Source organism: Penicilliopsis zonata (genome assembly GCF_001890105.1).
Source record: "Penicilliopsis zonata CBS 506.65 unplaced genomic scaffold ASPZOscaffold_1, whole genome shotgun sequence".
Lineage (NCBI taxonomy): Eukaryota > Fungi > Ascomycota > Eurotiomycetes > Eurotiales > Aspergillaceae > Penicilliopsis > Penicilliopsis zonata.
In genome coordinates this window covers 838,402-861,431 of record NW_019208911.1, presented here as the reverse complement: position 1 = coordinate 861,431, position 23,030 = coordinate 838,402, and the positions used below count along the sequence as shown (strand labels likewise).

Below are 23,030 nucleotides of genomic sequence, written 5' to 3'. Positions count from 1 at the left end.
AATGGCCGTTTGTCTGATAATCCACTGTGGTCTTCCGTTGTTCGTTGGCAATCCCCCGTTTCGAGAAATATAAATACCATCCTATTCCATCGAAGCAAGTTGTTATCTTCACTATCCTTCCCCATCCATCAGTATCAATTCAACAAATCGAGTATCAAACAAAATGTGCCTTTACACCTACCACCACTACCCCAGCTGCGGCCACATCGCCAGCTGGTCCATCGATAGCTGCATCGGCTTCACCAAGGGCCTGCGAGGACTTGCTGCGTTAAAGCCAAACAGCACCCAGAAGTACTGCTGTAGTTCGATCCGGGAGACGCACGACCTGCTTGCCTTCTCCGCCCAGTCTCCATGCCAGCAATGCGAATCTAACCGACTCAAGGGCCTGATCCCAAACGCATATGGCCAGCCATCTGACTGGGCCAAGCCCTATCTCGCCATCGAAGGTTTGACAGCCACTTCGCCCATTGTGGACCTCCGAGTCAAAATGATAATTCCACAGGAAAAGCGATTCAACGGTGAAGTAGGAGGAAGCTCCCTGCAGAGCGGCGTGGACACAGCAAGCGAGGCGTGTGATCCCGTGAGCCCTGTTTGTTCGACCTTCTCACCTCCGCCTAAGCGAGGCAACTCTTCTAACATTCTCTTCACAGTCCCCCCTCCTCGAAAAGAAGTTCCTTCAATCTTCTCCCATCCAGTAAGGCCAGGTCACTCTTCTAACATTCTCTTTGCAGCTAATCCTTCTCGGCAAAAAGTCACTTCAACCTTCTCCCGTCCACCCCAGCCAGCCAGCTCCTCTAACATCCTCTTCGCAGCCAACCCTCCTCGCCCTCAAGAAGACCACGAAGACGGCCTCTCTGAGCTGGGTCGCCAGGTGGTGAGGTCAATTTTTGAGGATGATAGCCATGAAGAGGATGAAGGAGAAGAAGAAGCAGAAGAAGAAGAAGAAGAAGAAGAATTGATGCCCGGTAAGCGCTTCAACCAGCCTGAATCCATTACTAACCAGCGACAAGCCCGCCCAGTGACCTTCCTGGACTCTAGCTCTCACGGAAGCTCCTCAACATACTCAGAAGACACCGATGAAGGAAGGCAGGTTACCCAACAGCGTATTCGGCTTGTGTCACCCCCGCCTCCATACCCGCGTGCTTCGCACTCTTCCTCTTCTTCTTCTTCCTCGGCCACCACTACAGAACGCAATCTACGCACTCCCAACCTCCCAGACAACGAGTCGGAGCTCTTCGCCTCCTTCGGTATCTACGACTACATCCAGGACTTTCGAGACGTCTCTGATTTCTATCGCGGAACCGGACCTCGCAACCTAGGCACTAGTACAGCTAGAATTGGCGCCCGACGTGCGCGTCTCCCCGACCACGACGATGACGAAGAGTTCCATCCTAATCTCTGCCCGGCGCCCCTGTCACTGCCGCAGGTGTCTGCGCGCATGACGGCTTTCGCTGACTTCCAGAACGCCCAGACCCCGCTGTACCGCTCTCCCGGCGAATCGCCTGCTCGTAACGGAGTTTATTGGGCATCGCAGCATGTCTCAATGTTTGAATCACCCAGGGTGAAAGCGTTACTTGCCCGGCTGCCTAGACTTTATACGGATCTTTTTTGATTTTTTTTTGCCTTTTGGATATTTCCTTGCTTTCTTCCTCTTTCTGTTTGATTTTGACTGACTTTGAAGTTGATAGTTAGTATATATTGCGTTGCTACCCGGAGTGTTGAATACAAATTGAAAATGATTGGATGATTCTTTTCAAATAACAGTAGCATGGTACAGGACGAACTTATCTCATGTTGAAATTATCGATGCGAATATGCTGTAACAAATCCTATCAAAATGCTGGTTGAGCAGCAACGCCAGTAGGGTTGAACCGTTGAATCTAACGTTGACAGTGTTGAACTGGTTGCCTCCGTGTTGAATTGATTACCAGATCCCAAAAGTGTCTGGGTGGCTAAACACCTCGCTCCTCACAATACTTGCTGACCTCCCGTTGCAACCGCTCCTTCTGAACAGCCACATTCTCCATCATCTCCCTCAACTTCCGGACTTCCTCCTCGTTGAGCTGCGCCCCGCCGCCGGTGAAGACTCCCTCCTCAACCAGAGCCCACAGGCCGCCTTCCTTGCTCACCTCCACCATCATATCTAGCACGGCGCCCAGCTGGTTCGGCAACCAGGTGACAATGGGACTACCCCCCGTGGCAGTCGGGTGCGAGGTTCGCTTGAGAATATATTCACGAGCGAACAGCCAGTGCCGCCAGCGAAAGCTGCGAACATGGTCGAGCACGCGGAGGTACAGCAGGGTGGTTTGTGCGTCGGCGCGCTTCGTACAAAACTCTCGGACATGCAATTCTGAGGCCCGTGAAAGCACAAACCGCAGGAACTCCCGGTGGGGCTTGGGGCGATATTGCCGAAAGTCCCGCAAGATGACGGTGAGGGGGTTCTCCGGCATAGGGATCTCACAAAGGTGGTCGAGCAGCGGTATGATGGAGTCGTTGGCACCCGACTCGCCGCGGAAGAACTGGGGCTTGTCGTTGTACTGGCCTTCATAGATGACGCCATCGGGGAACATGGACTGCGAGGTGATGCCGTAGATAAAAGTACGGTACGTCATATAGTCCTTTGGAAGCGAGTTGGACCACATCTTCTCCATGTTGGCCTCGATGGCGGCCATTGCGCGGAGAATGTGTCCCAAGGCATCCTTGGCAGCGGCCAGATGCAGTTTGGAGGTGAGCCCGGTGGCATTAGCCTGGGCAACGGCCTCGAGGAGATCAACGACACCTTGGACGAGACCGCCAGTCAGGGCGACCATGTGAATATGGGTGAGGATAAACCCAGCCTCGGATGATTTTGGATCGAGACCTTTCTCAAAGGCGCGCACCAGGTGTATATTAGTGTACTCGTCATGACCAGCGGCAGGGTCTACAAGGTAGTAGTTGTAGAGCGCATACGAGGCCGCGTAGGACATGAAGGCCGGGATGTCCAGACTGGGGACGAAAATGTGAGGGAAGAGCACATGACGACAACAGACAGGGATGAGTGAGTACTTACATCTCGGCACACTTTACTAGAGGGCCGGCAATGCATCGAGGCAGAACCTGTCTTCCCAGCCCATATCCGCCAGCCGGGTCAGAGTTCCACGTCTCCCAACATGGTTCCAGCAGGTACGACGAGGCCACAAAGCTGTAGTCCCTAAAGGCAGCCGTGATTGCATGCAGGTCCCGTTCGTCAGTGCCATCGACGACGAGACGGTCAATCTCGTCCGTCAGATCGGGAAGGGCACCGGAATCGATGAGGGGGCCCAGCCGGTACTGCGCCAACAGACCCGGAGAGCCGTCCTGCTTGAGAACCGGCATTTCATCCAAGATGTTACTCAGGGCGTTAAAGGTAGCCGGGAGCCGACGCAGAGGTAGTTTGGTGGGCAGAAACCCCGTCGCGGCATTGACGATGAAAGGGTCCGCCGTGGCCGGGACGTCATCCGGGTGGGAGCGAAAGTAGCGCAGGGGAGAAATGTCTCCGGTAGAGCCCATGGCGATGTATCTGCGATGTGGTTGTGATTTCACTGCTTGGGGGCGGTCACTGTAGTGGAGGATCAAAGAGGAGAAGGAGGCCGCCCCGCGGAGCGGCTGCAGTCGGTGCCTATATAGACGTTGGCCGGAATCATTCCGGCCTCAGGGCCGGAATCACTACATGCAGAGATAAGTTGCGTAATACGATCGGATGAGAAACAACGTTGCAGCGGGGCGATAACACATCGAACCCCCCGCCAGCACCATCTCACCTACCCATACCCCGATATCCCCAGAGGCGTAGCAGTCCGGACGCCGACGGTGGCAACCCTCCTTTGAGATAACCAACGTCAAGCTGATTGCAGCGCTCGCGAGTTGCTTCTGAAGACGCGGATTGCCTGCGAAGCCATGTGTCTGATGAAGAAAGACGTAGTTGTATATAAGCACCGCGATATACCGGCTGTTCCCTGGACGTGAAGATGGTTGTTTCTGCCTCGAGTTCCGATGGCGACTTCCCTTTTGGGGGGCGCGGACCAGGTACCAAATTTCCTGCCTGAGGCACCAGGCCGCTGTCACTTTGTTTGTCTTTGCTTTGATTGGCCAGAGCGCGGCTGCCCCGGCTAATCCATATCAGGCCATCATGTGACCAATCACGTGAAATCCTCCCCTTTTCCTTTATCGAACCGACTCCATAATAATTCGCCTGCGAAACAAGGGCAGTTGAGGGTCATTTTGACAGGCTCCACTCCTGACAGGCCAAGAAATACCAGAGAAAAGGCAGCATATCTTCCTTGATTATTATTGCCTCCCTTAACTCATCAGCTGGTACAGGATCCTAATTAATCCTCATGCAGATCATGATCTGAGCGTTGTTCCGGTGAGACAGCCACACCCACTCACAATCCTCGAGTCCTCGGGCCAGAGTGCTAACAACCCACCAGAAGTAGATCTGACTGGTTGTTGCCGTTAACTAAGTTGATATCCGGGTCCATGATGACGAATATTACCAATACTACGGAGTACATACAGGAGGGTCTGCTGGAATGCCACCGTCGATTCTGACAGGAGATAAACCGACTCAGCTGGGGCATCCCATCCCGGGGCTATCATTCACTCGGATACCTACGGAGTACTATCAAGACCTCATTCTGTCAATCCAGAGTATCTCCGTGTCTTCTGGTGACCAGGTCAAAACAATTTCATGAATGCTGGATGGATTTCTCTCGATCGCTCATACCGCCTCGTATTATCAGCCATGCCCACGGAGTATAGTCCCGAGCCCTACGCTACATATGTAGTAGAGCAATAGTCAACTAGTAACCTGGTGTAATTAACCAACTAATAGGTTATTATCCATGTAGCTAATGAGTTAGTTACCTACTAAACAGCTAGCTAGGTGCTTTGGTCCACCTGTCGCTCCCCCGCCGAAAAACCCGTCGAGGGATCCGCCTGTCGATCGCGTCCCTATTTCATTCGTAGCAGTCCTGGTGCACGGCCAGCTGTTGCATCCTCCCTTTCCTGGCACCGCCATGAAATCCCAGATCATCCCGCCGCTCTTACCGGCTGGTATCACCACTTCCCCCCCAAAGGAACAGCAGACAGTCTGGAACCAGAGCTGCTCCTGCAGGTGCAGGGGTCGCCTCATCACCGACGCCGCGACACCGCCCTGCGACCTGTGCTTGACCAGGGTCCACCAGCCAAGCAAGAGGAGGAAATTTGAGAGGGGATATGCAGACAGCGGGAGCGAGAGTGACCGGGAACTGCTGAAGGCGCTGCTGAACGCTATTGTGACGCGTGATGCGAAAACCACAGAGGATCTGGTGCGCCAGGTCCGACAGCGACGGTCGTCGTCGACGACCGTGGTCAGTTGCGACCAGCTCGTCGTGCAGCCCCCACCATCTCCGGATTCCGGCAAGTCTGTCTTGGAGATCAAGACGGTGGAGCTGAAGCATGATGAGCTATGTCTGCTCTTGATCGGCATGGATGCTCGCGACGATTACCTGTCGGGGCTGTGGGAGACGCTGCTTCGCTGTGAAGAATCGGCCGTGCCGTCATTGCTTTATGCAATCCGCCAGAGTCTAACACACAGCCGTCCAGAGACTCCTTTGACGAGCTGGCCGTCGTCAAAGATCTCGCTGGAGCGGATCCACATCGCCGCTGCCTCGCTGGCGCGAAGAACAGGAGCTGGCAAAAATACCGGGTTGACGAACAAGTCAACCACAACCACAACCACAACAACAAAAACACCAAGACAAACGCTAATAACAATTGTAGAACATGGTAAGCTACATGCGGAGCCGCTGTATATTGTCTCGAATGTGAAGCGGTGGACGGGCGTGGTGGATGATGAAACCGCATCCCATTTGCTCTCGCTTTTTCTAACGTGGGACAATCCCCTGGCACAAGTGGTTGATTCGACGATTTTCCTCCGCGACTTGAACTCTGGCAATACACGCTTCTGCTCGGCCCTCTTGCTTACGATGATGCTTTACTATGGCTGCGTGGGTATCTCTCTCCCTGGAGTGGTTTGTATTTCTAGCTTGACAGCCGTTTCGCTAATGTGGATCTGCGCAGAACTATTCGTATGACCTGGACCGACCGTGGGATCGGTCCGAGGAAAAGGCCACCGCCAGATCTCTGTACGCGGAGATTCAACGCCTGTGGCCCCTGGAGAAGGACACGGTGTGTCTGACAACCGCGCAATCCAGCATGCTGCTAGGGGCGGTTTTTTCTACCTCGGGTAAGGACAAGATCGGATCGCAGTATATTGAGTATGGTGCATTGATAGCACGCAAGCTTGGAATTCACAAGGCCTCGTGCCCGTCGTTTCAATCAGACTGCCTGCAAGAAGCAGAGGAATTGTCTCGAATACAAAAGGTCCTAGCCTGGACGGTCTTCGATTTCCAAGCGTGAGCAGTTTTGATTCGCTTCTGCCCGTCCCCCACCCTCCCTACCCCCTTTTCTTTGACTGGATTTTACAATGTCCTACTGTCTTCCTGCCGTTTACTCCCATCCTTTCTTGCAGGGTTGATGACAAGTTGATAGTTTTGTGGCCCACGTCTACGGCCGAAGGCCTGCTTGGCAATCGCCCCCCGAGATCGAACTGACCAAGGCTGAAGCCGATCTGGCCGACGCAGGCGGCATCTGGTCGCCATACCCATTTGCCTCTCCAGTCTTCAAGCCGTATAACTACGCCGGGCTGCGCGCGAGATACGGACTCAGCGTGGTGGTGAATCAGATCGCATTACTAGCCAAGGAACTGCCGGAAGGGATGTCTCTGTCCCAAGAACATAACAAGCGAGCCATGGAACTTGTGGGCAGGTTATTAGCCTGGAGGAAGTCACTGCCATTGAGTCTATGGCTGGATGTGAATCCTACCCCGATCAACTTTGGGTTGTAGTATGTCCACTGTCTCCGTCTCACATTCTCCTACCTTATCTTGCCACGGTAGGTCAATGGTAACAAGTACGGCAAATTGCTTTAGTCTCTACTACTACACCACCCTCCACTTCCTATGCGAACTCCTCTGCAGCAAGTCCGACACAAAAGACTTTTCCCCTCATGACCCCCATAAATTGTCCACCGCGGCCATTGACTCCACCGGCTCCCTCTTGCTACTCTATCGCAAAACGCATGGATGGAAGTCGCTCCCCATCGTGATGCAGCATTATTTTGCCGTTGTGGGCGTCTTCAGCGCATCAAAGCTTACTCCAACCGTCCCGCAAAGGAGTCATATCTTGGAATGCTGCGTCTCGGGGCTGTGGCATATGAGCCTTTCATGGAGGCTGTGCCGCATCCTTCTGCGGATTCTGGAATTAGTGCTGGAGCAGGCTCGGCCGAATCCCAACCTAATACCACCCACTGTGAAGCGAATCCTCCAAGAGCTACGGTCCAAGGTCTGGAGGTCGACCGACACGGAGAACGTCGAGGCCGAGTATATGATCCATAACCTCCCGGGCGAGGGGTCAGTAGACGGTTTGGAGAATGTCTTGAGGGCCTTGGATACGGTCTCCCTGAATGATTAGAGTCACGGCAAGTTTTGTACATTAAATCTTTCTCCTTTTTCTGTTCCATCCGTTGGGTGTTTACTGTAATATACCATGGGGATGCTATACAACATATACCTCAAGAATTCCGCTTCTTCCATTCCGTTTTCCTGTTTTTGATCTTGCCTGGCTGACAATGGAAAATAGGATCGTCTGCAAGTATTCTTTACACGGATCTTTATCTGATGTATTAGAAATGTAGTGATGGGCAAAAGGAGCAGAGCAAGGAACCACGAGCGATTCTACGACATTTTGAGTCCGCCAGTCCAGTCATTGAGGACCGTAAGTTACTTCTGACAGTTCTCGGTCACTTGTCAGTCACCATTTTTGGGAAACTGAAATGTGACCATTCAATCATGTATAAAGGGTCACAGCAAAATCAATATTTCCATGTTGAGAAGGTCGGCGTCTCTGGCTGGCTGGCAAACAGACCTTCCAGTGCACGAGTGCAATATCACAATGCATCAAGAACAGGCAATTTACGTGCTCATAATACAGGTTTCCAATATAGTAACTGTATATAAAAATAAAACCATTGATCTGAATTGCTTACTCTAGATATATCTTGAAAAAGTCGCTTTGAGCAAGTCACGCCGCAGACCGACTATCCGCCAACAACAACTCGAGGATCGGGCCTACGATGGCCTCTTCATGTCCCAGTCCCATCAAGCGGGAGACAGTGACGTTGATCGGGTTCGCCTTGGCGCTCTGCACAATCTCCCAGATCCGATCCTTGGCCGTATACTCGATCTGGTAGGTCATCAGGAGATGCTCGATGCGTGGGGTCGCGTCGATGATGGCCAGCTGGGGATCCGGGCCTAGCTCGATGCTAATGACATGCCTCACTTGCTTCTGCTCTGCACCCACAGCGGGACAAGTCACGACTACACTGGCAACCTGCGGGTACCGGTCGACGCGGATAGAAGTGTCGGCGGTTCGATCGACGCCGTCGATGCTTAGCTTGAACTTGTCGGGGAGGGCGGTTAGGGCGAGGAACCGAAAAGTCCAGGGCCGATGATGGTCCGTGATATGGGCAGTTAAAATGCCTTCTTTCTGGGTGTATGCGATTGTCTGCGTGTGTGGTCCCGCCGCAGGAGCGTCTGGACTGGCGTCGTCTCGTGCGTCTTCTAAAATCTCGGCGCGGCCATCCTGGCCGACAACGACGAGGACCTCGAATGCGTTTGGGTTCAGGCATCCGTTCCGGGGCGCGGCGTCTGCGTCTAGCGGGATGATGGACCCCTCGTGTGCGAGGACGGGGTATCCGTCCAGCGGTCGGTAGAAGGTCACGGTGTGGTCTGCATCGTAGACTGTGCCGGTGAAGATATCGACATGGCGGTGGGGCGGGGGCAGCCAGGCCTGGACGGCGGCCAGGCTGGTCTTGCTGTTTCGTGGGTGGACAATCGGGGCGACGAGCAGGTCGGCGCCAAAGTAGTATTGGTTCGGAACGGTGTAGGCCTCGGCGCGGTACGGGTGGTGCCAGTACATGGGTTGGACGAGGGGCTCGTCATCCCGCGCGCAGATGATGTTGCGCGTGTACAGGAAGGGCACGAGGCGGTGGCGAAGACGCAGGAAGGTGGACATGACGCTCTCGCACTCGGCCCGGTACAGCCAGGGCTCCTTGGACATCCAGTGGGACTGGGTCGAGTGCAGGCGCATGATCGGCGAGAACACGCCCAGTTGGACCCAGCGGGTGACGAGCTCGTCATCGCGGCCTCCAAACAGATGGCCGCCGATGTCGTGGCTCCACCAGCCGTATCCAATGTTGGAGGCCGTGGCCGTGAACTCGGGCTGGAACTGCAGCGACGCCCACGTTACAACTGTGTCGCCCGAGAACCCGATGGGGTACCGATGGCTGCCCGGGCCGGCGTACCGCGAGAAGATTATCGGGATGTTTCCCTGGCGGGCGTGGTCGAGGAAGTGGAAATGGTTCAGCAGCCACAAGGGGTCCATGCCGGGCACTTTGGAATATAACCCCTGCTGCCAGTCGATCCACCAGAAGTCACAGGCAATGTTTTCGAGGTTCCGGTGCAGAATGCCCAGGTACGCCTCCATGAATTTAGGGCTTGTTGGATCGAATAGAATCGGGGTTTTGTCGCGCGTGTCATGGCCGAGAGCTCGCGCCATCTCCTCGTATGGGTCCTCGTGCGAATGAATTCCTTGATGGGGATGGTCGTTGAGGGTGATCTTCAGATTCCGGTCATGAAGCTCTCGTCCGAACTGCACCGGGTCCGGAAACAGATTCTTGTCCCAGGTATACCCGGTCCAGCCGGAATGAGGGACGCGTTCGTCTGAAACATAATGCCAGTCCATGTCAATGACGGCGACGGACATGGGGATATCGCGCGCGCGAAACGTATCCATGAGCTGGAGATATTCCTCTTGTCGGTATGCGTGGTACCTGCTCCACCAATTGCCCAAGGCGTACCGCGGCAACTCTGGCTGTTTGCCGGACAGCGCATAGAATGCCTTCATCGCCGCTCGATACTCCTGGCCATAGCAGAAAAGGTACCCGTCCACGCGGTCACCGGCAAGTCGACCGGCGACGAATCCCTTGCCGTCAAACAGCATCGAATTCGAGTCGTCCAGCGCTGCATAACCTCTCCGTGACAGTGGGCCATGGCCCATATCGCACCGCCCATCAACCATGTCGAGTGTTCTAGCCGTGGCTCCCAGGTTGCCCTCGGGAGCATCGCCATACCGCCACTGCCCTCCATGCTTGAGGAATTTGCTATTAAAGTCCACCAGCAAACCATCGGGACTGAACCGTTTCTTGTTGTAGCTCAAATGCAGATACGGCGTGATAATCTCCAGATCTCCGCCCTTATCCACCACTCGAAACTCGGGCACCGGAAAGTCGCGATGGATGGCGAACGTCGAAGCCCGATCCTCGAACTTTCCAGGCTCGTCCACCCATTCATACCTCACGAGACGATCGGTCAGAACGGTGAAGCGGTAGTTCGGGCCAGAGACAATAGCCTTGGCGTTCGCCTGAGGCGTCGTACGGAAGGTATATTTGTCCATCGTGCAGGTCCAAGACAGATGATGGGGGCTTCCTCCGTTGAGCAGAGATGACGACGCTTATCATTCTCGGAGAAATAGCTACTTTTTAAGTACCAGAAGCATGAGACTGATCGTCTACCCCTAGCACCGTATTGGAGTGGACCAGCTCCAGAATTCCAGCGAATCCATTGCCGACAGCGAACTCATTGCAGCGAAGAATCCAGCGATTGGTCTGCAGCGACCTTGGGATTGACGACGTGGCTTCTGATCTGTTGCAGGATTGAGGGGCAAACAGATAAGTTGTCGATTTAGACACTCATTTCTCCATGGAAAAAGACAGTCTGTGCGATAGAAAGACTCCAAAGGGTGAATTTCGGCAGATGGTTCTGTCGACGGCGCGTGATCTGGATATTGCATAAAGTGACCTTATGCGCATAGTTTATATGAACGTTACATAAGCTATATCTCGCTGTTGATTGGCTAATAGATGGGCCCCAAATCTTGCTTTGATTGGCTGTAATTGTCAGCACGTGCTTCCCCTAACTGGAACTTAGGGCTTTTGGTTAGGGCTGAGCATCCATCGTCTGGTGACTTCCAGGCTCCAGCATCTGAGCAAAACATTTGCAGCCATTGTTTCTTTATCATCTCAGCCTACAATCCAATCTCCAATACTAAATAGACTTGTTCGTGGCAGAAGGAACAGGTCTCGCTTCCAAAAGACCCCAAGCATGACGCTCTCTCATCAGTGAAGTACAAGGTACCTAACCTGACCCTCCAGCTCGTACTCCTTACTCCTCTTACCTTTTTTGCTTTTCATTGCAGGCTTATGCTAATTTTTACACGTTGAAATTCAGTAGGGATAAATTCATATACCAAACCACCGTTATGATGAATGAGTAGGGGGAAACTGGCACGACAACAAGTTGGTCATCAGAAAGCAGAGAGCTCTCGTAGTTGACGTTTGGGAAGATTTGAACTTCCAGAAGAGCGAATATTCATACTACTGTTATTTCGGCTCTGTCAGTGCAGGTGATTATCTTGCAGAGAATGCCCATCTGACTGTGGCTGACGGTTGCCTGTTCTGCAGTAACTAATGATTCCAGTGATCCGAGAGTCATTTCTATTACGATCTAGGCTTGAATAGTTCCGGTACCTTCCTCAGTGGGTTGATGTTGCCTTTCTCAGAAGGGGGTCAAATCCAATGTGAAGCTGCACAAGGCTAGAAAATTCTTCTCGGAGAGGGAGTAGAGCGCGGGCACTGGACAGTTCTTACCTTCAGATGCCAAATACGGAGTCGGGGCTTGTTCTTGAGTTCTTGCTTACTCCGTAGGGCTGACTCGTCGCACCATTTGCGCTTCGAAACTGTCGACAGACTTTCGCCTTAGGGCTTCTTCCTCTTACTACTATGTTATTGATCAACTAGGATCGGAGCTATTGGGGTCAACTGGCGGAAGAAACCGGTAATCATCTGCAAAAACCCATTTCCGAGGTGCATGAAATATGACAAGAGGATTGTTACCACGACACATCATCAAGCTCCATCCACCGTCCAGCGCATACCTTATCCCCATGGACATCTCGGTGTTAAGGAGCTTGTGGCGTCTGACCCATGTCGATGCCGCACAGGGATCCAAATCCTTCGTGGTTGGCGAATCTAAACTCCTCTAAACCCGAATCCCGCTTGTTTTGGTCTTAGTCAGCCACCGGCTCGCCGGGATTCCCACCCCGACTTCAAATCCGTGTCTACACTCCTTTTGGGATATCCCATAGGTATTGAATATCTATCGCTCGGCCCGACTTGCTGTCTCTCGCACGGAGTCCCTACGAAGTACTCCTCCCTAATTCCGGACGGCAGAGCCCCTTTCCTTTCACCATGAACCCCAGCAGACACCCACAGCTTAAACCCGCAGCGGGGGTTCCCGCTCCGTACGGTCGGGCCTGCTCGAATTGCTCCCGTGCCAAATGTAAGTGTATTTTGCTTGCTGGCAGTAGTACTGAATGTGAAAGGTTTGTTACATGGATGCCCTGCTAGCCTATATGGATAGAGAGAGATAGGCTGATATTTCCCCCAAGATGTCACCGGCTAAACAAGGAGTGCCGGCCGTCTGCAACGGTTCGGAAGGCTGGGACCAAGCGCTCGTCGGCTTCCAAAACGTCCCAGCTAGAGGCTAAGCTCGACAGTCTTGTCTCTATGCTGCAGTTGAGCGGCTCTGGACCGCCGCTGCCGGCAGAATGGTCATCAAAGAACAACAATGAGCAGCATGGGAGCAACTCGCATCGTTTTCCACGGGAGGCAGATCAACGGCCAGATGTCGCTACATCGAGTTTACTCTCCCCATCGGCAACAAACTCACACCCGCACACTTCTTCAAACTCCCCGGGCCCAGTCGGAACTTGTCTTCCTCCTGATGAAGCAGAGGAATACCTAGATCACTTCCGTAGCAACAAGTTGAAATTTTTCCCACTCATTCACATCCCGCCAGAGATGACCGCGCACCAACTTTGGGAAAATAAACCTTTCGTATGGCTGAATATTATGCAAGTGTCGGCTAGAACCCTTGCCCAACAGGAGACGCTCCGAAGCCAAGTCAAATATAAGATCTATGAGAAGTTACTCGTGGAAAATGAACGGAGCATGGACATGCTGCTCGGCCTTCTCATAGCCCTCGCATGGTCAGTCAATAATTTAGAAATCTTATGATCTTGGCTGTAAACATGTGTGCTAACCGTGAGCACTGCAGGGACTCCATTCCTGTCGGGCCGTTCTATTCCTTGTATGTTCATATGACGATGGGGATCGTTGGTGATCTAGGCCTCAACAAGCCTCCTCGAAGAGAGATACCTCCACTGGCCAAATTTAAGCAAAGCATCGGCTATAAGCCGTGTGCAACCATGGTTCGAACCTCAGAACAACGACGAGCAGTCCTGGCGTGCTATATATGCAGTTCCTGGTAGGCCTCCCGGGGAGAGAAGCTTCTATCTGTAGCTAATGATGCTCGCGGCTCTAGCCTCGCTATTTGTATTCAGAAATCCGAGCCCCTTCAGTGGACACCCCACATGGATGAAAGTCTACGGATGCTGAGCGAGTCTCCGGAGTGCCTAGGGGATGAGATTCTGGTTGTCATCACTCGGTTACACCTAATTATGGATAAAGTCGGTCGCATTGTTCGCGATGGGGAGAATGACTACACCGCAGGCCCATTCTATCTCCAGGCTCTACGGACAGAGTTGAATGTCGTGAAAGGCAAAGTTCCCACATATCTGCAACAAGATGGTAAGCAAGCCTGCCTGTTTCTGAAATCCTCTGGTCGTTGTTATTCTAGCACTCTTAAAGTCTCACATGGAATTTCCGGAAAATTTTAGAGACTGTCCTCCCATATGTGCAGAGCACCGAGTTCATCATCCATGAAGTGTCCTTTTCCATTCCGCCGCTTCTGGCCAAGAGTCCCGACCTCCAACGTCTCGATAGTCTTTGCACGGCTTTGCATACAATAAAGAGCTGGTTCGACCACTGGCTGACCATTTTCCCCTCCCAACGCCGTGCGCTCTCTCTTCTGCACTATTTCCAATTCTCCCGCGCCCTGATCAACTTGTACCGGCTCTCTACCCTCAACAACCCGGCCTGGGACAAGAACTTGGCTCGAAACACAGCAAACCTCGTGGACATCTTGAACCGCATGATCCATGATGTGGAGCAGACGGCCGCACAGATGTCTTTGGACCAGAGCGATGGAGATGCAGAACTCCTATCCAAACTCCTCAAAATGCTGTACTCCTTCAAGCAAGGCTGGGAGCCGACATTAGTAGAGGGCATGGTTCATGAGTCACTCCCTGCAAACCCTCTTCTGGCCGATACATTGTGGTTGGACAATCTCGATGATTCGTGGATCATGGGATTTCTCAGTTCCTTATGACGAAGCTCTCTAAATTTTGAATATCACTTTTTTCTTTTTCTGACTTTTACATATTCATCTAACTTTTATTTTATTTATTATTTTATTTATTTATTTTTCTTTTTTTCATCTACTTCATTACTACACAGAGCAGTCATCTTCCTGTATTCGGCACGTCGGGCGATACGAGCGCCGATGCATAACTACTACCAAGCCCACCATTACGCAAGACTATAGGCCAAGTTCTTGGGTCTAGCTAGGGCTGCTTGCTCCAATAGCCAGCCCAGACAAGGCATTCGAGCCACAGGGCTGGCTTGTTCGCGGATCTAACAAAGATCCGGGCCCTTATTCCCGGCCCTTCCCCCACTCTGTGATCGGATTTCGGGGGATGGGAGGAGTGAATCCCGATACTTGATTCATGAGGGTTTTAGGCAGCTCTAGGGGCGGAGATTAATCACCAGGTGTTCGGCATGTTATTGCTGACCGAAATTTCGATGGGTCAGTTCGTTTACTACATAAGAAGCTCAGAGGGGAACTGCCATTAGCTCAGCAGGTTGCAGAATCTTATCCCGTCTTCGAAATACTACTTATTCTCGGTCTGTGTCAATCAAATCCGCTATTCACCATGGAAAAAAAGGGGGGTATTGAAGCAACCGATTCATCGAGTTCGTTGTCGGTCTCACAGCTGGAGGTCATCAGACACACCCCCATGGAGGACGCGGCAGTTATGTCGGATGGAACAGAGACCCCAGATACAGCTATGGCTGCCCCTCCTGATGCAACAGGCGACGAGGACAAGGCTGTCGCTCCTAAAGATGACAATCACTTTTACCTCACTGGATTCAAACTCTTCTCGGTCCTTGCTGCAGTTACACTTGTTTGCTTTCTTATCCTCCTTGACATGTCTATCATCGTAACGGTGGGTACTACCTGTTGATTGTTATACAAAGAAGAAAGTCTCGTTTTGAAATACCTCTGACAAGCTATCTAGGCTCTGCCGAAGATCACCGATCATTTTCACTCTCTTGAAGACCTTGGCTGGTATGGCAGTGCCTACCAGCTTGCCAGGTATGGAAACTCTCGGGAATCTCTGAAAAGGGAGGATTCGAACCGTCTTACGTGCCAACACATACTTTCTCCAGTGCCTCTCTCCAGCCTCTCACCGGGAGAATCTACCACAACTTCAAATCCAAGGTATGGCGGGTGGAGGTAGCCTTTGGTATCCGGTTGCGCTTGTGCTGACGGGTCTCTCTCTCCCAGTGGACCTTCTTGGCTTTTTTCTTTGTCTTTGAATTAGGCTCGCTTCTTTGCGCGATCGCCACGTCGTCCAACATGCTTATCATTGCGCGAGCCGTCGCTGGTTTAGGCTCGTCGGGGTTGATGAATGGCAGCTTGACCATCATTACCTCTTCAGTCCCGTTACAGAAATCGCCAAGTACGGAAAAAACGTTCTATTACATCTCTCTATCCTTTTCTGAACACCTTCACTAACACTCTTTTCTTGCAGTTTACGTGGGTATTATGATGGGATGTAAGTTGTTCAGAGGTCACTCCACCAATGACAGACAGACAGTATATTGATATTCTTCTACAATAGGCTCCCAGATGGGTATCGTCTTTGGTCCCCTGCTCGGTGGAGCATTCACGGAATATGTTAGTTGGAGATGGTGTAAGTCTTTCTCTTACTTCGCATCAACATATCAACTATCATATCATAAACCTGACCCATACGTTTCCCAACACAGGCTTCTACATCAATCTACCCATCGGTGCCGTGGTTGCAGCGATCATTATCTTTACCCGCATCCCGGACCAAGCTGATAAACCGCCACCGCTTTCCGTCGTCCGGGTCCTTCACAAGAAGCTCGATCTGCTTGGTTTCGCCCTCTTCGCGCCTGCCGCCATCCAGCTCCTCCTGGCGCTGCAGTACGGTGGCAACCAGTATGCCTGGAACAGCTCTACGGTCATCGGGTTATTCTGCGGTGCGGGCGCCACCTTCATCCTCTTCTGTGTCTGGGAGTACCGTCAGGGAGACATGGCGATGATCCCCTTCTCGATGCTCCGCAAGAGACCCGTCTGGTCCAGCTGTTTGACGATGTTTTGCATCTTTGCCATGGTTCTCTGTGCCGCCTACTATGTCCCCGTGTACTTCCAGGCTATCAAGAACACGTCCCCGATGATGAGCGGAGTGTACATGCTCCCCAGTATTTTGGCCCAGATGTTGTTTGCAGTGATGTCGGGAGTTTTGAGTATGTGCAATCGTTTTTATCCCTTTTACTTATTCCTTTCCCCTGCTAACGGGTCGCAGCTGGCAAACTGGGCTACTACCTCCCTTGGACTCTCTTCTGTGGCGTTGCCTCCTCGATTGGCAATGGTTTGGTATCGACCTGGTCACCGCACACCTCCACTGCCCGATGGGTTGGATACCAGATCCTCCTGGGCGCCGGCCGAGGAGCTGGAATGCAAACGGTTCGTCTCTGCTCTAATCGATACGGTCCCTCTAGGCATCAGTGCTAACCTGAACAAGCCTTTCATTGCAGTCCAGAATACCCTGCCCCGCGAGCAGATCTCTATCGCAATGGCCATCCTCATGTTCACCCAGACCTTCTCCGGCGCCATCTTCCTGACCTTTGCCGACGTGATTTTCGACAACAGTCTGAAGACCCTGATCCCCCAGTACGCCCCCTCGGCAAACTCGGAGGCGATCATCGCGGCGGGTGCCACCGCCTTCCGCGAGGTCGTGTCCGAGGACGCCCTTGAAGGTGTGCTGGTTGCGTACGCCAAGAGTATCGATCGCGTGTTCTACATGGCTGCCGCTGTAGGAGCCGCCTCGTTCTTCACCGCGTGGGGGATGGGATGGAAGGATATCCGGAAGAAGAAGCCCTCACCAGAGAAGGTCTAAAAAGGTTTTTTCACCCACGGACTATCTCTCCTCTCTATATTCACTTTACGTTTTTCGTTTCTTTTTTTTCTCCCCTCTAGGCATAAATTCATCGGGTTAGGTATATCATGGCGTTGTGCGCAACTCTCAAGGATATATATAGACAAACACACCCACAGAGAGAGAGAGATTGCGTTGATATATAGGAAATAATAATACAGCTATGGTACAATATTCAACCGTCAATAACCAGGTAACTCCTGAATCCAATTAATAATTCCGACGATGACTCCCTCGACCGTCCGTTCCATGCATGCGTCGTGTCCCAGCGGCCTGAAAGGTTCATTAGAGGAAGAACAGACAGTCACCTATTTAAAGCATACCTTTTCGCCTGGTCTGCCCGTCAAGCTCCCCTTCATCTTCAACATCGCGCCCGACAGCTTATCCCCCAGCGTGACCTTCCGCTTCTGGTGATGATGGCGATGTGGGAGAACTGATTCGTCGGCTCTCTTCTGGCCCCTGCGCCGGTTGGACTTGGACGTCGTGGTTGTTGTCGTCGTCTTGTATGTCTTTGTACGGGCGTTGGGGCCACGCAGGCGGGTCATCAGACTTGGCTTGGTGGTTCGGGTGGTGGTTTTGCGGCTTCTGTGACTTCTGAAAGGCATGATGGATAGTTGTATTTGTTGGATGTATTTGTTGTGTACTTGTTGAAGTGTGTTTGTTGAAGTGTGTTTGTTGAAGTGTGTTTGTTGAAGTGTGTTTGTTGAAGTGTGTTTGTTGAAGTGTGTTTGTTGTGTTCTGGTGATATGGCTTATATGACTATATATTCGGTGATGACGTCGACTTCGCCTTATATCAGTTCTAGTTTTGGAATCAAGATAATACACGCAGTATGACAGAATGATGCGCATGTCTATCAAATAAGATATTGCCTTCTGATCATTACCTTGTGGCTTGGATGATCATGCTGATCGTTGATCATTGCCATGACGTCATTATATAACTAGACCATACAATGGTGATATAGAATACAACTGCACTAGGCAATGTAGACAAGGTATCTCTTGGAAAGAAAATGGGCACTATGATAGGTTATTCAACCGAGACTGAGACTAGGTCTATTGATTCCAGGATCAGCCATTCTGATGGATATCTGTATCGGAGTTGGATCACTGCATCACGAGTCAGTCTTCAACCAATTCATTCATGACTCGATATGTCAAAGATCAGATGGATGATTTGAACACTGACTGAATGTCTGTCTTCTTCTGTGAAACACTCAATCTTAGGGTTGACTTCCAGAGCTAAGACAGTCAGCAAGATCACATCAAGGCTCAAGAACATGGATTCGAACATGAATTTCTCAGAAGAACAGATGCACCTCTGCCAATCCATATTTAACTGACTCTCAAAACGATAGAAATTTCGGTCTTATATACAAACCTCATCACAGTTGTTCTTTGGCAACCCCGCTGTAATGCAGGTAAGCGAGCGTCAACAGTTTAGGTGGACAGGCAAAACCCCCATTATTCCCCCACTGAGCCTGGCTGAATAGTTGTCATTATTAACGAACTGCCAACACCTTGAAGATTTACTCACCTGTATATATATAAATATATATATACCTTTATACTCTTTGTAATTTACTGGTACTATACCGATACTACCTCTCTCTGTGTGTGTTGTATGGCTCCTCGCAAGTTCCGTGGACCGAAACCCGGCGCTGCAGCCGTGACCCGTCCCCGCAAGGCCATTCAGGAACAGTCGCAGGCCTTCGAGGCCGTCAAGACTCGTCGCTGGCGGCAGCGGCGGTCAGAGGCCGAGCGCTGCATTGAAAACGCACGTACGGGTGATCGGCTTGCGGTGTATTACGCGCAAAAGAGCATCCGGGCGAAGCCGTCCTTCCAGGCGTTGAGTCCGGAAAAGCAACAGGCGGCTCTCTTCGAGGCAAAGAAGGAGGTCATGGACCGACGGTTGGTTTTTCCTTTTCCTCACCTTTATATTCGTCTTTCTTGGACCTCGTGAAAATAGACACTAACAGGTGTCTAGAGATAAAGGACAACGCTCAGAGGCGATGGTACGTCGGAATATTGAAGTCTTGGAAATTATAAAGAAGGCTCAGGCGGAGGTAGAGGCACGGAGGACTGCAAGCCAGCCAAGCTAACCTCCTTTTCTTCCTCCTCCTTTTTCTTTAACTTCTTTCCTAGTATGCAATGATACCACTTTGCTGTTTTCCAACCCTTCAGCGTCTTCAACCCCTGAAAGTAAAGTGATTCAGGTATATAGATCCAGCCAGAAGTTCAAGCCTTGAACACTAGTGCCGTTCCTGAACGATGTTTGTTGCATGTGAAGATATTGATCCTCGGATCAGAGCAGACAGCAGGGGAGAAAAGACAGACTGTACAGCTATTTGTCTCGAATAGATGCAGCCCCCAGGCACGGAGAGAGGACAACTCACTAGAATGTCACGTAACTCCTCTGGACGGCCCATGATTTGCTTGATGCCAGAGTTCCCCATGCTCGACACATGCAAATTCCTGGGGAACATCTCGGCTGTTCCCCATCGGTTCCCCCGCATTCCATCCCCCCCCCCGCAAAAATGCCCAATGAGATCGATCGACAAAGCCACATCTTATAGTATGAAAGATGAAGTGCAGAAATACTCCCCTGGGAATCACCCTTCTAGGAAATTTTCACCCGCAAATCTCAATCTGAGGGGGGAGAATCTTCCACGTCGTCTGGAGTTTAGTGATTCTAGAGGTCATGCTGGTCAGGCACATGTCAGCACGTGTCAGGGATGGTCTTGTTTTTTTCTTTTTCCTTGGAAAAGGAGAAAAAAGCATATAACCTGATAGATGTAGCTCAAGTCCATTATGTCTACTGTCAGCTGTTCTGTGTAAATCTTCACAAAGTCGATTCCATACCTCTACACTCACACAATGCATATTCTGGGCTGGACTTCGTTTTTGGCTCTGGGCGCCATATCCATGGCGAGCACCGTAACGTCGAACACGATTGTCCAGCGGGAAACAGCCCTGAATGAGTTTCTGGCCATCCTGCTCGAATATCTCCCAGACATCGATGGTGATATCACGGACGTAACCGACACGATCGCTGATTTCGAAGAGCTCCTGGCGGACTTGCTGGATATCACGACGACGTACAATGAACTCGGCCAGACGTGCACTGATTACACCATTATTTTCGCGCGTGGGACTTCTGAGCCTGGAAATGTGCTTACACCCTTTCCTGGATGTATGAAGAAAAGAAAAAGAAGAAGCTAAATCAGTCTTGGATACTAGGTCGGCGTACTTGTTGGTCCTCCATTGTTCATCGCTTTGGAGGATCTCATCGGTTCATCTGCGCTCACCATTCAAGGCGTGAACGACTATGCAGCAAGCGTGGAAGGGTATCTGGAGGGTGGCAGCGCTGTTGCCAGTGCAGAAATGTATGTCCATTGCTTTGCTTGATGTTGAAAGAACGTGGCTGACACAGTCCCGGGGATAGGGCATCACAAATTGAGAGTGCCGTTTCCGACTGCCCAGACACCAAGTTGATCGTGTCTGGGTACTCGCAGGGATGTCAGGTTGTGCACAACGCAATCAACTCGCTTTCTGCCACGACTGCAGCGTATATTAGCAGCGTCCTGCTGTTTGGCGACCCAGGTGAGGAGAGAGAGAGAGAGAGAGAGAGAGAGAGAGAGAGAGAGGGCACTGATGACTGACGGTTGTTAGATGACGGACAAGCCTTGTCAAATGTTGCTTCTTCCAAGGTCGATACCTTCTGCCATGTCGACGATGATATCTGTGACGATGGCGTCCTTATCCTCCCAGCGCATTTGACCTATGCAGAGAACGTGGCGGCTGCAGCTGCGTTTGCTGTTGCCGCTGCTAAGAGATAGAATTGGTTAGGTATGGAGACGAGAGGATAGGAGAGGAGAGAAGAAGGAGAGAGAAAGGAGGAGAGAGAGAGAGAAGAGGAGAGAGAATAGAGGAGAGAGAGAAGAGGTGGGAGCGTGACTTGCCCATCATGTGACAGGGACGAGTGGAAATACAAAGATATATGGAATTTATCAATCTAATTCAGGACTTGTGCTACATTTTGTCACAGAGACTTGTCTTTCCCATCATTATCCATTGAATCATTACTACTAAAGGACTTTAGATATCACGAAGCTTCCGATCACCAACCCACTCATCTTGACTCTCGAGACTCCCAGATGCCGGTAAAGGAGCTACCACGATTCGAGCCCTTTCGGATTCCTTGTTCCCCCTCCTTCCATCCTGATGTGTCTGTCCCTGTCCCTCGCCCTCTTTTCGTCTGCGAGAGGACCCCTTCTGCGGCATTTCCAGCCGGACCACCACTCCCCGGGGTTTGAAGAAGAGACCATTCCATTCCTCGATCTTCTGGAGGAGACCCATGGTGGTGGCGGCAGAGAGGTTCTGCCTCTCCTGATCCTTACGCAGGTTATGGATCGTAATCGCGGCGGGAACGGTGCTGAAGAATCCAATCACAAAACCCCCGAGGGCGAGGACGCCCAGTCCCTTGCCCACCGTCGAGGTCCATTGGAGGCCCGTCAGCTTTGCTCCGTTTGTGATTTCGGCGGAGAATTGTTTCCAGTGGTACTCGGAGATATCGTACCGGGAGAGGATCGGGGGGTATTCGAAGCCAGAGGTGACGCGGCTGGAGCGAGATGGGACTTGGAGGTCTGCGTTCAAGCTGGATACACTGGTTTGGGAGGGGGAGAGTGCAAGGTCTGAAGTTCGCGGTCTACTGTATTCAGTTGATGCCCCTGAAGAGTAAGCCGGAGGAGCCTCGTCTCCGTCATAGGGCGGTACAGCATGAGGATCCATTGTGGCAAGAAAGAGAGAACTCCTGATAGTCACTAATAATGGTCACGATACTATATAAGACGGGAGACTGACTTCACTACTTATGCTCGCAAGTAAGTAAGCAGGAGAGAAGAAAACTCTAATCCATAAACAATGACTTGATTTATTTAGTGTGTCGTTCTGTCGTGACATGGTTTATGCCTTGATTGGCATTCTAGTTCTATTGGAGGGCACCCAAAACGGATAGTCATACAGTATACAGTCTATAGTACACAAAAGCTCTCAGGCATTATTAATCCTTCTATATTGATTATGAGTACTTAATGCAGTCATAATCGATGCTATTGGCGAAATACTCGTAAAACCGGGGCAAATTGACTCATTCAAAGAAACATTTCTGCCTGGGAAAGATCTTTCTTTACCAGAGCTGGTTATAGAGATGAAGGTATCAGAGTGAAATACCTAAAGTATCTAATATCTCCAAAAAGCAGATAGACATTTATTATTCTTCTTCAAAAATAATCATGATGTACATACTGTATTTTAAATCTAAGAACATTAAGAGTTTCTAGCTGTTGCGGAGTATATCTATAATTACCCTTTAGCTGTGGTGTTCTTAGTGACTCATTATAGCACAGGCATAGATTAAGCTTAGTCTAGAACAATCAATAGTTTAATATATTCTTGATCAATCAGAGAAATGGGACCACTTAGTCTAAATAATGATAGCCACTTCGGAGGACTCCGTGCTTTGAACTACTCCATTAGTACCAAACACTCCGGAGTCCTCCGTGAACTCGTTGACCGCCAGGATACAAGCTCCATCCCTAACATAGACGGCAGCCAATACTCTGGCGAGTAGATAGTTTAA

General features: G+C 51.2%; 10 protein-coding genes across 10 annotated transcripts; 6 read left to right on the top strand and 4 right to left on the bottom strand.

The window, feature by feature from the left end:
- Nucleotides 1–163: 163 nt before the first annotated feature.
- Nucleotides 164–1,943, top strand: ASPZODRAFT_21296 (hypothetical protein; the record flags this gene model as incomplete). Its single annotated transcript, XM_022727834.1, has 1 exon — nt 164–1,943. The coding sequence occupies one exon, from the start codon at nt 164–166 to the stop codon at nt 1,610–1,612; it is 1,449 nt and encodes a 482-aa protein (XP_022585279.1). The 3' UTR covers nt 1,613–1,943.
- Nucleotides 1,944–1,952: 9 nt separating this feature from the next.
- Nucleotides 1,953–3,528, bottom strand: ASPZODRAFT_137908 (hypothetical protein; the record flags this gene model as incomplete). The annotated part of the gene is made up of 2 exons (XM_022724396.1): nt 1,953–2,985; nt 3,050–3,528. The coding sequence occupies 2 exons, from the start codon at nt 3,526–3,528 to the stop codon at nt 1,953–1,955; spliced, it is 1,512 nt and encodes a 503-aa protein (XP_022585278.1).
- A 2,276-nt stretch (nt 3,529–5,804) lies between these two features.
- Nucleotides 5,805–7,526, top strand: ASPZODRAFT_48808 (hypothetical protein; the record flags this gene model as incomplete). Its single annotated transcript, XM_022728402.1, has 4 exons — nt 5,805–6,008; nt 6,082–6,416; nt 6,553–6,906; nt 6,992–7,526. Coding segments are annotated over 4 exons (1,428 nt in total), but the record flags the coding sequence as incomplete, so codon positions are not given.
- Nucleotides 7,527–8,038: 512 nt separating this feature from the next.
- On the bottom strand, nt 8,039–10,876 carry ASPZODRAFT_126696 (hypothetical protein). Its single transcript, XM_022721552.1, has one exon. It carries the CDS (start codon nt 10,572–10,574, stop codon nt 8,142–8,144), a length of 2,433 nt encoding a protein of 810 aa, XP_022585276.1. The 5' UTR covers nt 10,575–10,876; the 3' UTR covers nt 8,039–8,141.
- A 1,550-nt stretch (nt 10,877–12,426) lies between these two features.
- Nucleotides 12,427–14,467, top strand: ASPZODRAFT_54971 (hypothetical protein; the record flags this gene model as incomplete). The annotated part of the gene is made up of 5 exons (XM_022728504.1): nt 12,427–12,560; nt 12,627–13,230; nt 13,287–13,504; nt 13,562–13,860; nt 13,917–14,467. 5 exons carry the CDS (start codon nt 12,427–12,429, stop codon nt 14,465–14,467), a joined length of 1,806 nt encoding a protein of 601 aa, XP_022585275.1.
- Nucleotides 14,468–15,206: 739 nt separating this feature from the next.
- ASPZODRAFT_56036 (hypothetical protein) lies at nt 15,207–17,348 on the top strand (the record flags this gene model as incomplete). Its single annotated transcript, XM_022728582.1, has 9 exons — nt 15,207–15,365; nt 15,438–15,514; nt 15,589–15,640; nt 15,707–15,881; nt 15,954–15,977; nt 16,044–16,115; nt 16,192–16,695; nt 16,755–16,915; nt 16,974–17,348. 9 exons carry the CDS (start codon nt 15,207–15,209, stop codon nt 17,346–17,348), a joined length of 1,599 nt encoding a protein of 532 aa, XP_022585274.1.
- A 124-nt stretch (nt 17,349–17,472) lies between these two features.
- On the bottom strand, nt 17,473–18,597 carry ASPZODRAFT_255053 (hypothetical protein). The gene is made up of 4 exons (XM_022728006.1): nt 18,579–18,597; nt 18,274–18,499; nt 17,711–18,170; nt 17,473–17,660 (listed from the first exon to the last, which is right to left on the bottom strand). The coding sequence occupies exons 2-4, from the start codon at nt 18,291–18,293 to the stop codon at nt 17,598–17,600; spliced, it is 543 nt and encodes a 180-aa protein (XP_022585273.1). The 5' UTR covers nt 18,294–18,499; nt 18,579–18,597; the 3' UTR covers nt 17,473–17,597.
- A 222-nt stretch (nt 18,598–18,819) lies between these two features.
- On the top strand, nt 18,820–19,919 carry ASPZODRAFT_126693 (hypothetical protein). The gene is made up of 2 exons (XM_022721551.1): nt 18,820–19,300; nt 19,377–19,919. The coding sequence occupies exons 1-2, from the start codon at nt 19,014–19,016 to the stop codon at nt 19,489–19,491; spliced, it is 402 nt and encodes a 133-aa protein (XP_022585272.1). The 5' UTR covers nt 18,820–19,013; the 3' UTR covers nt 19,492–19,919.
- On the top strand, nt 19,810–21,358 carry ASPZODRAFT_255140 (hypothetical protein). Its single transcript, XM_022728007.1, has 4 exons — nt 19,810–20,560; nt 20,630–20,775; nt 20,835–20,992; nt 21,062–21,358. The coding sequence occupies exons 1-4, from the start codon at nt 20,267–20,269 to the stop codon at nt 21,226–21,228; spliced, it is 765 nt and encodes a 254-aa protein (XP_022585271.1). The 5' UTR covers nt 19,810–20,266; the 3' UTR covers nt 21,229–21,358.
- ASPZODRAFT_126685 (hypothetical protein) lies at nt 21,338–22,285 on the bottom strand. Its single transcript, XM_022721550.1, has one exon. The coding sequence runs from the start codon at nt 22,178–22,180 to the stop codon at nt 21,488–21,490; it is 693 nt and encodes a 230-aa protein (XP_022585270.1). The 5' UTR covers nt 22,181–22,285; the 3' UTR covers nt 21,338–21,487.
- Between the last annotated feature and the right edge of the window lie 745 nt (nt 22,286–23,030).

Bases quoted from the DNA above. Each gene is read 5' to 3' on its own strand.
- ASPZODRAFT_126696 (XM_022721552.1), bottom strand. From the start codon at position 10,574: ATGGACAAATATACCTTCCGTACGACGCCTCAGGCGAACGCCAAGGCT.
- ASPZODRAFT_255053 (XM_022728006.1), bottom strand. From the start codon at position 18,293: ATGATCATCCAAGCCACAAG. The intron at 18,171-18,273 runs GTAATGATCAGA...TATAAGGCGAAG, and splicing joins ATGATCATCCAAGCCACAAG to TCGACGTCATCACCGAATAT. The intron at 17,661-17,710 runs GTATGCTTTAAA...TGAACCTTTCAG, and splicing joins CGGGCAGACCAGGCGAAAAG to GCCGCTGGGACACGACGCAT.
- ASPZODRAFT_126693 (XM_022721551.1), top strand. From the start codon at position 19,014: ATGGCTCCTCGCAAGTTCCGTGGACCGAAACCCGGCGCTGCAGCCGTG. The intron at 19,301-19,376 runs GTTGGTTTTTCC...ACAGGTGTCTAG, and splicing joins AAGGAGGTCATGGACCGACG to AGATAAAGGACAACGCTCAG.
- ASPZODRAFT_255140 (XM_022728007.1), top strand. From the start codon at position 20,267: ATGCATATTCTGGGCTGGACTTCGTTTTTGGCTCTGGGCGCCATATCC. The intron at 20,561-20,629 runs GTGCTTACACCC...CTTGGATACTAG, and splicing joins GGACTTCTGAGCCTGGAAAT to GTCGGCGTACTTGTTGGTCC. The intron at 20,993-21,061 runs GTGAGGAGAGAG...GACGGTTGTTAG, and splicing joins CCTGCTGTTTGGCGACCCAG to ATGACGGACAAGCCTTGTCA.
- ASPZODRAFT_126685 (XM_022721550.1), bottom strand. From the start codon at position 22,180: ATGGATCCTCATGCTGTACCGCCCTATGACGGAGACGAGGCTCCTCCG.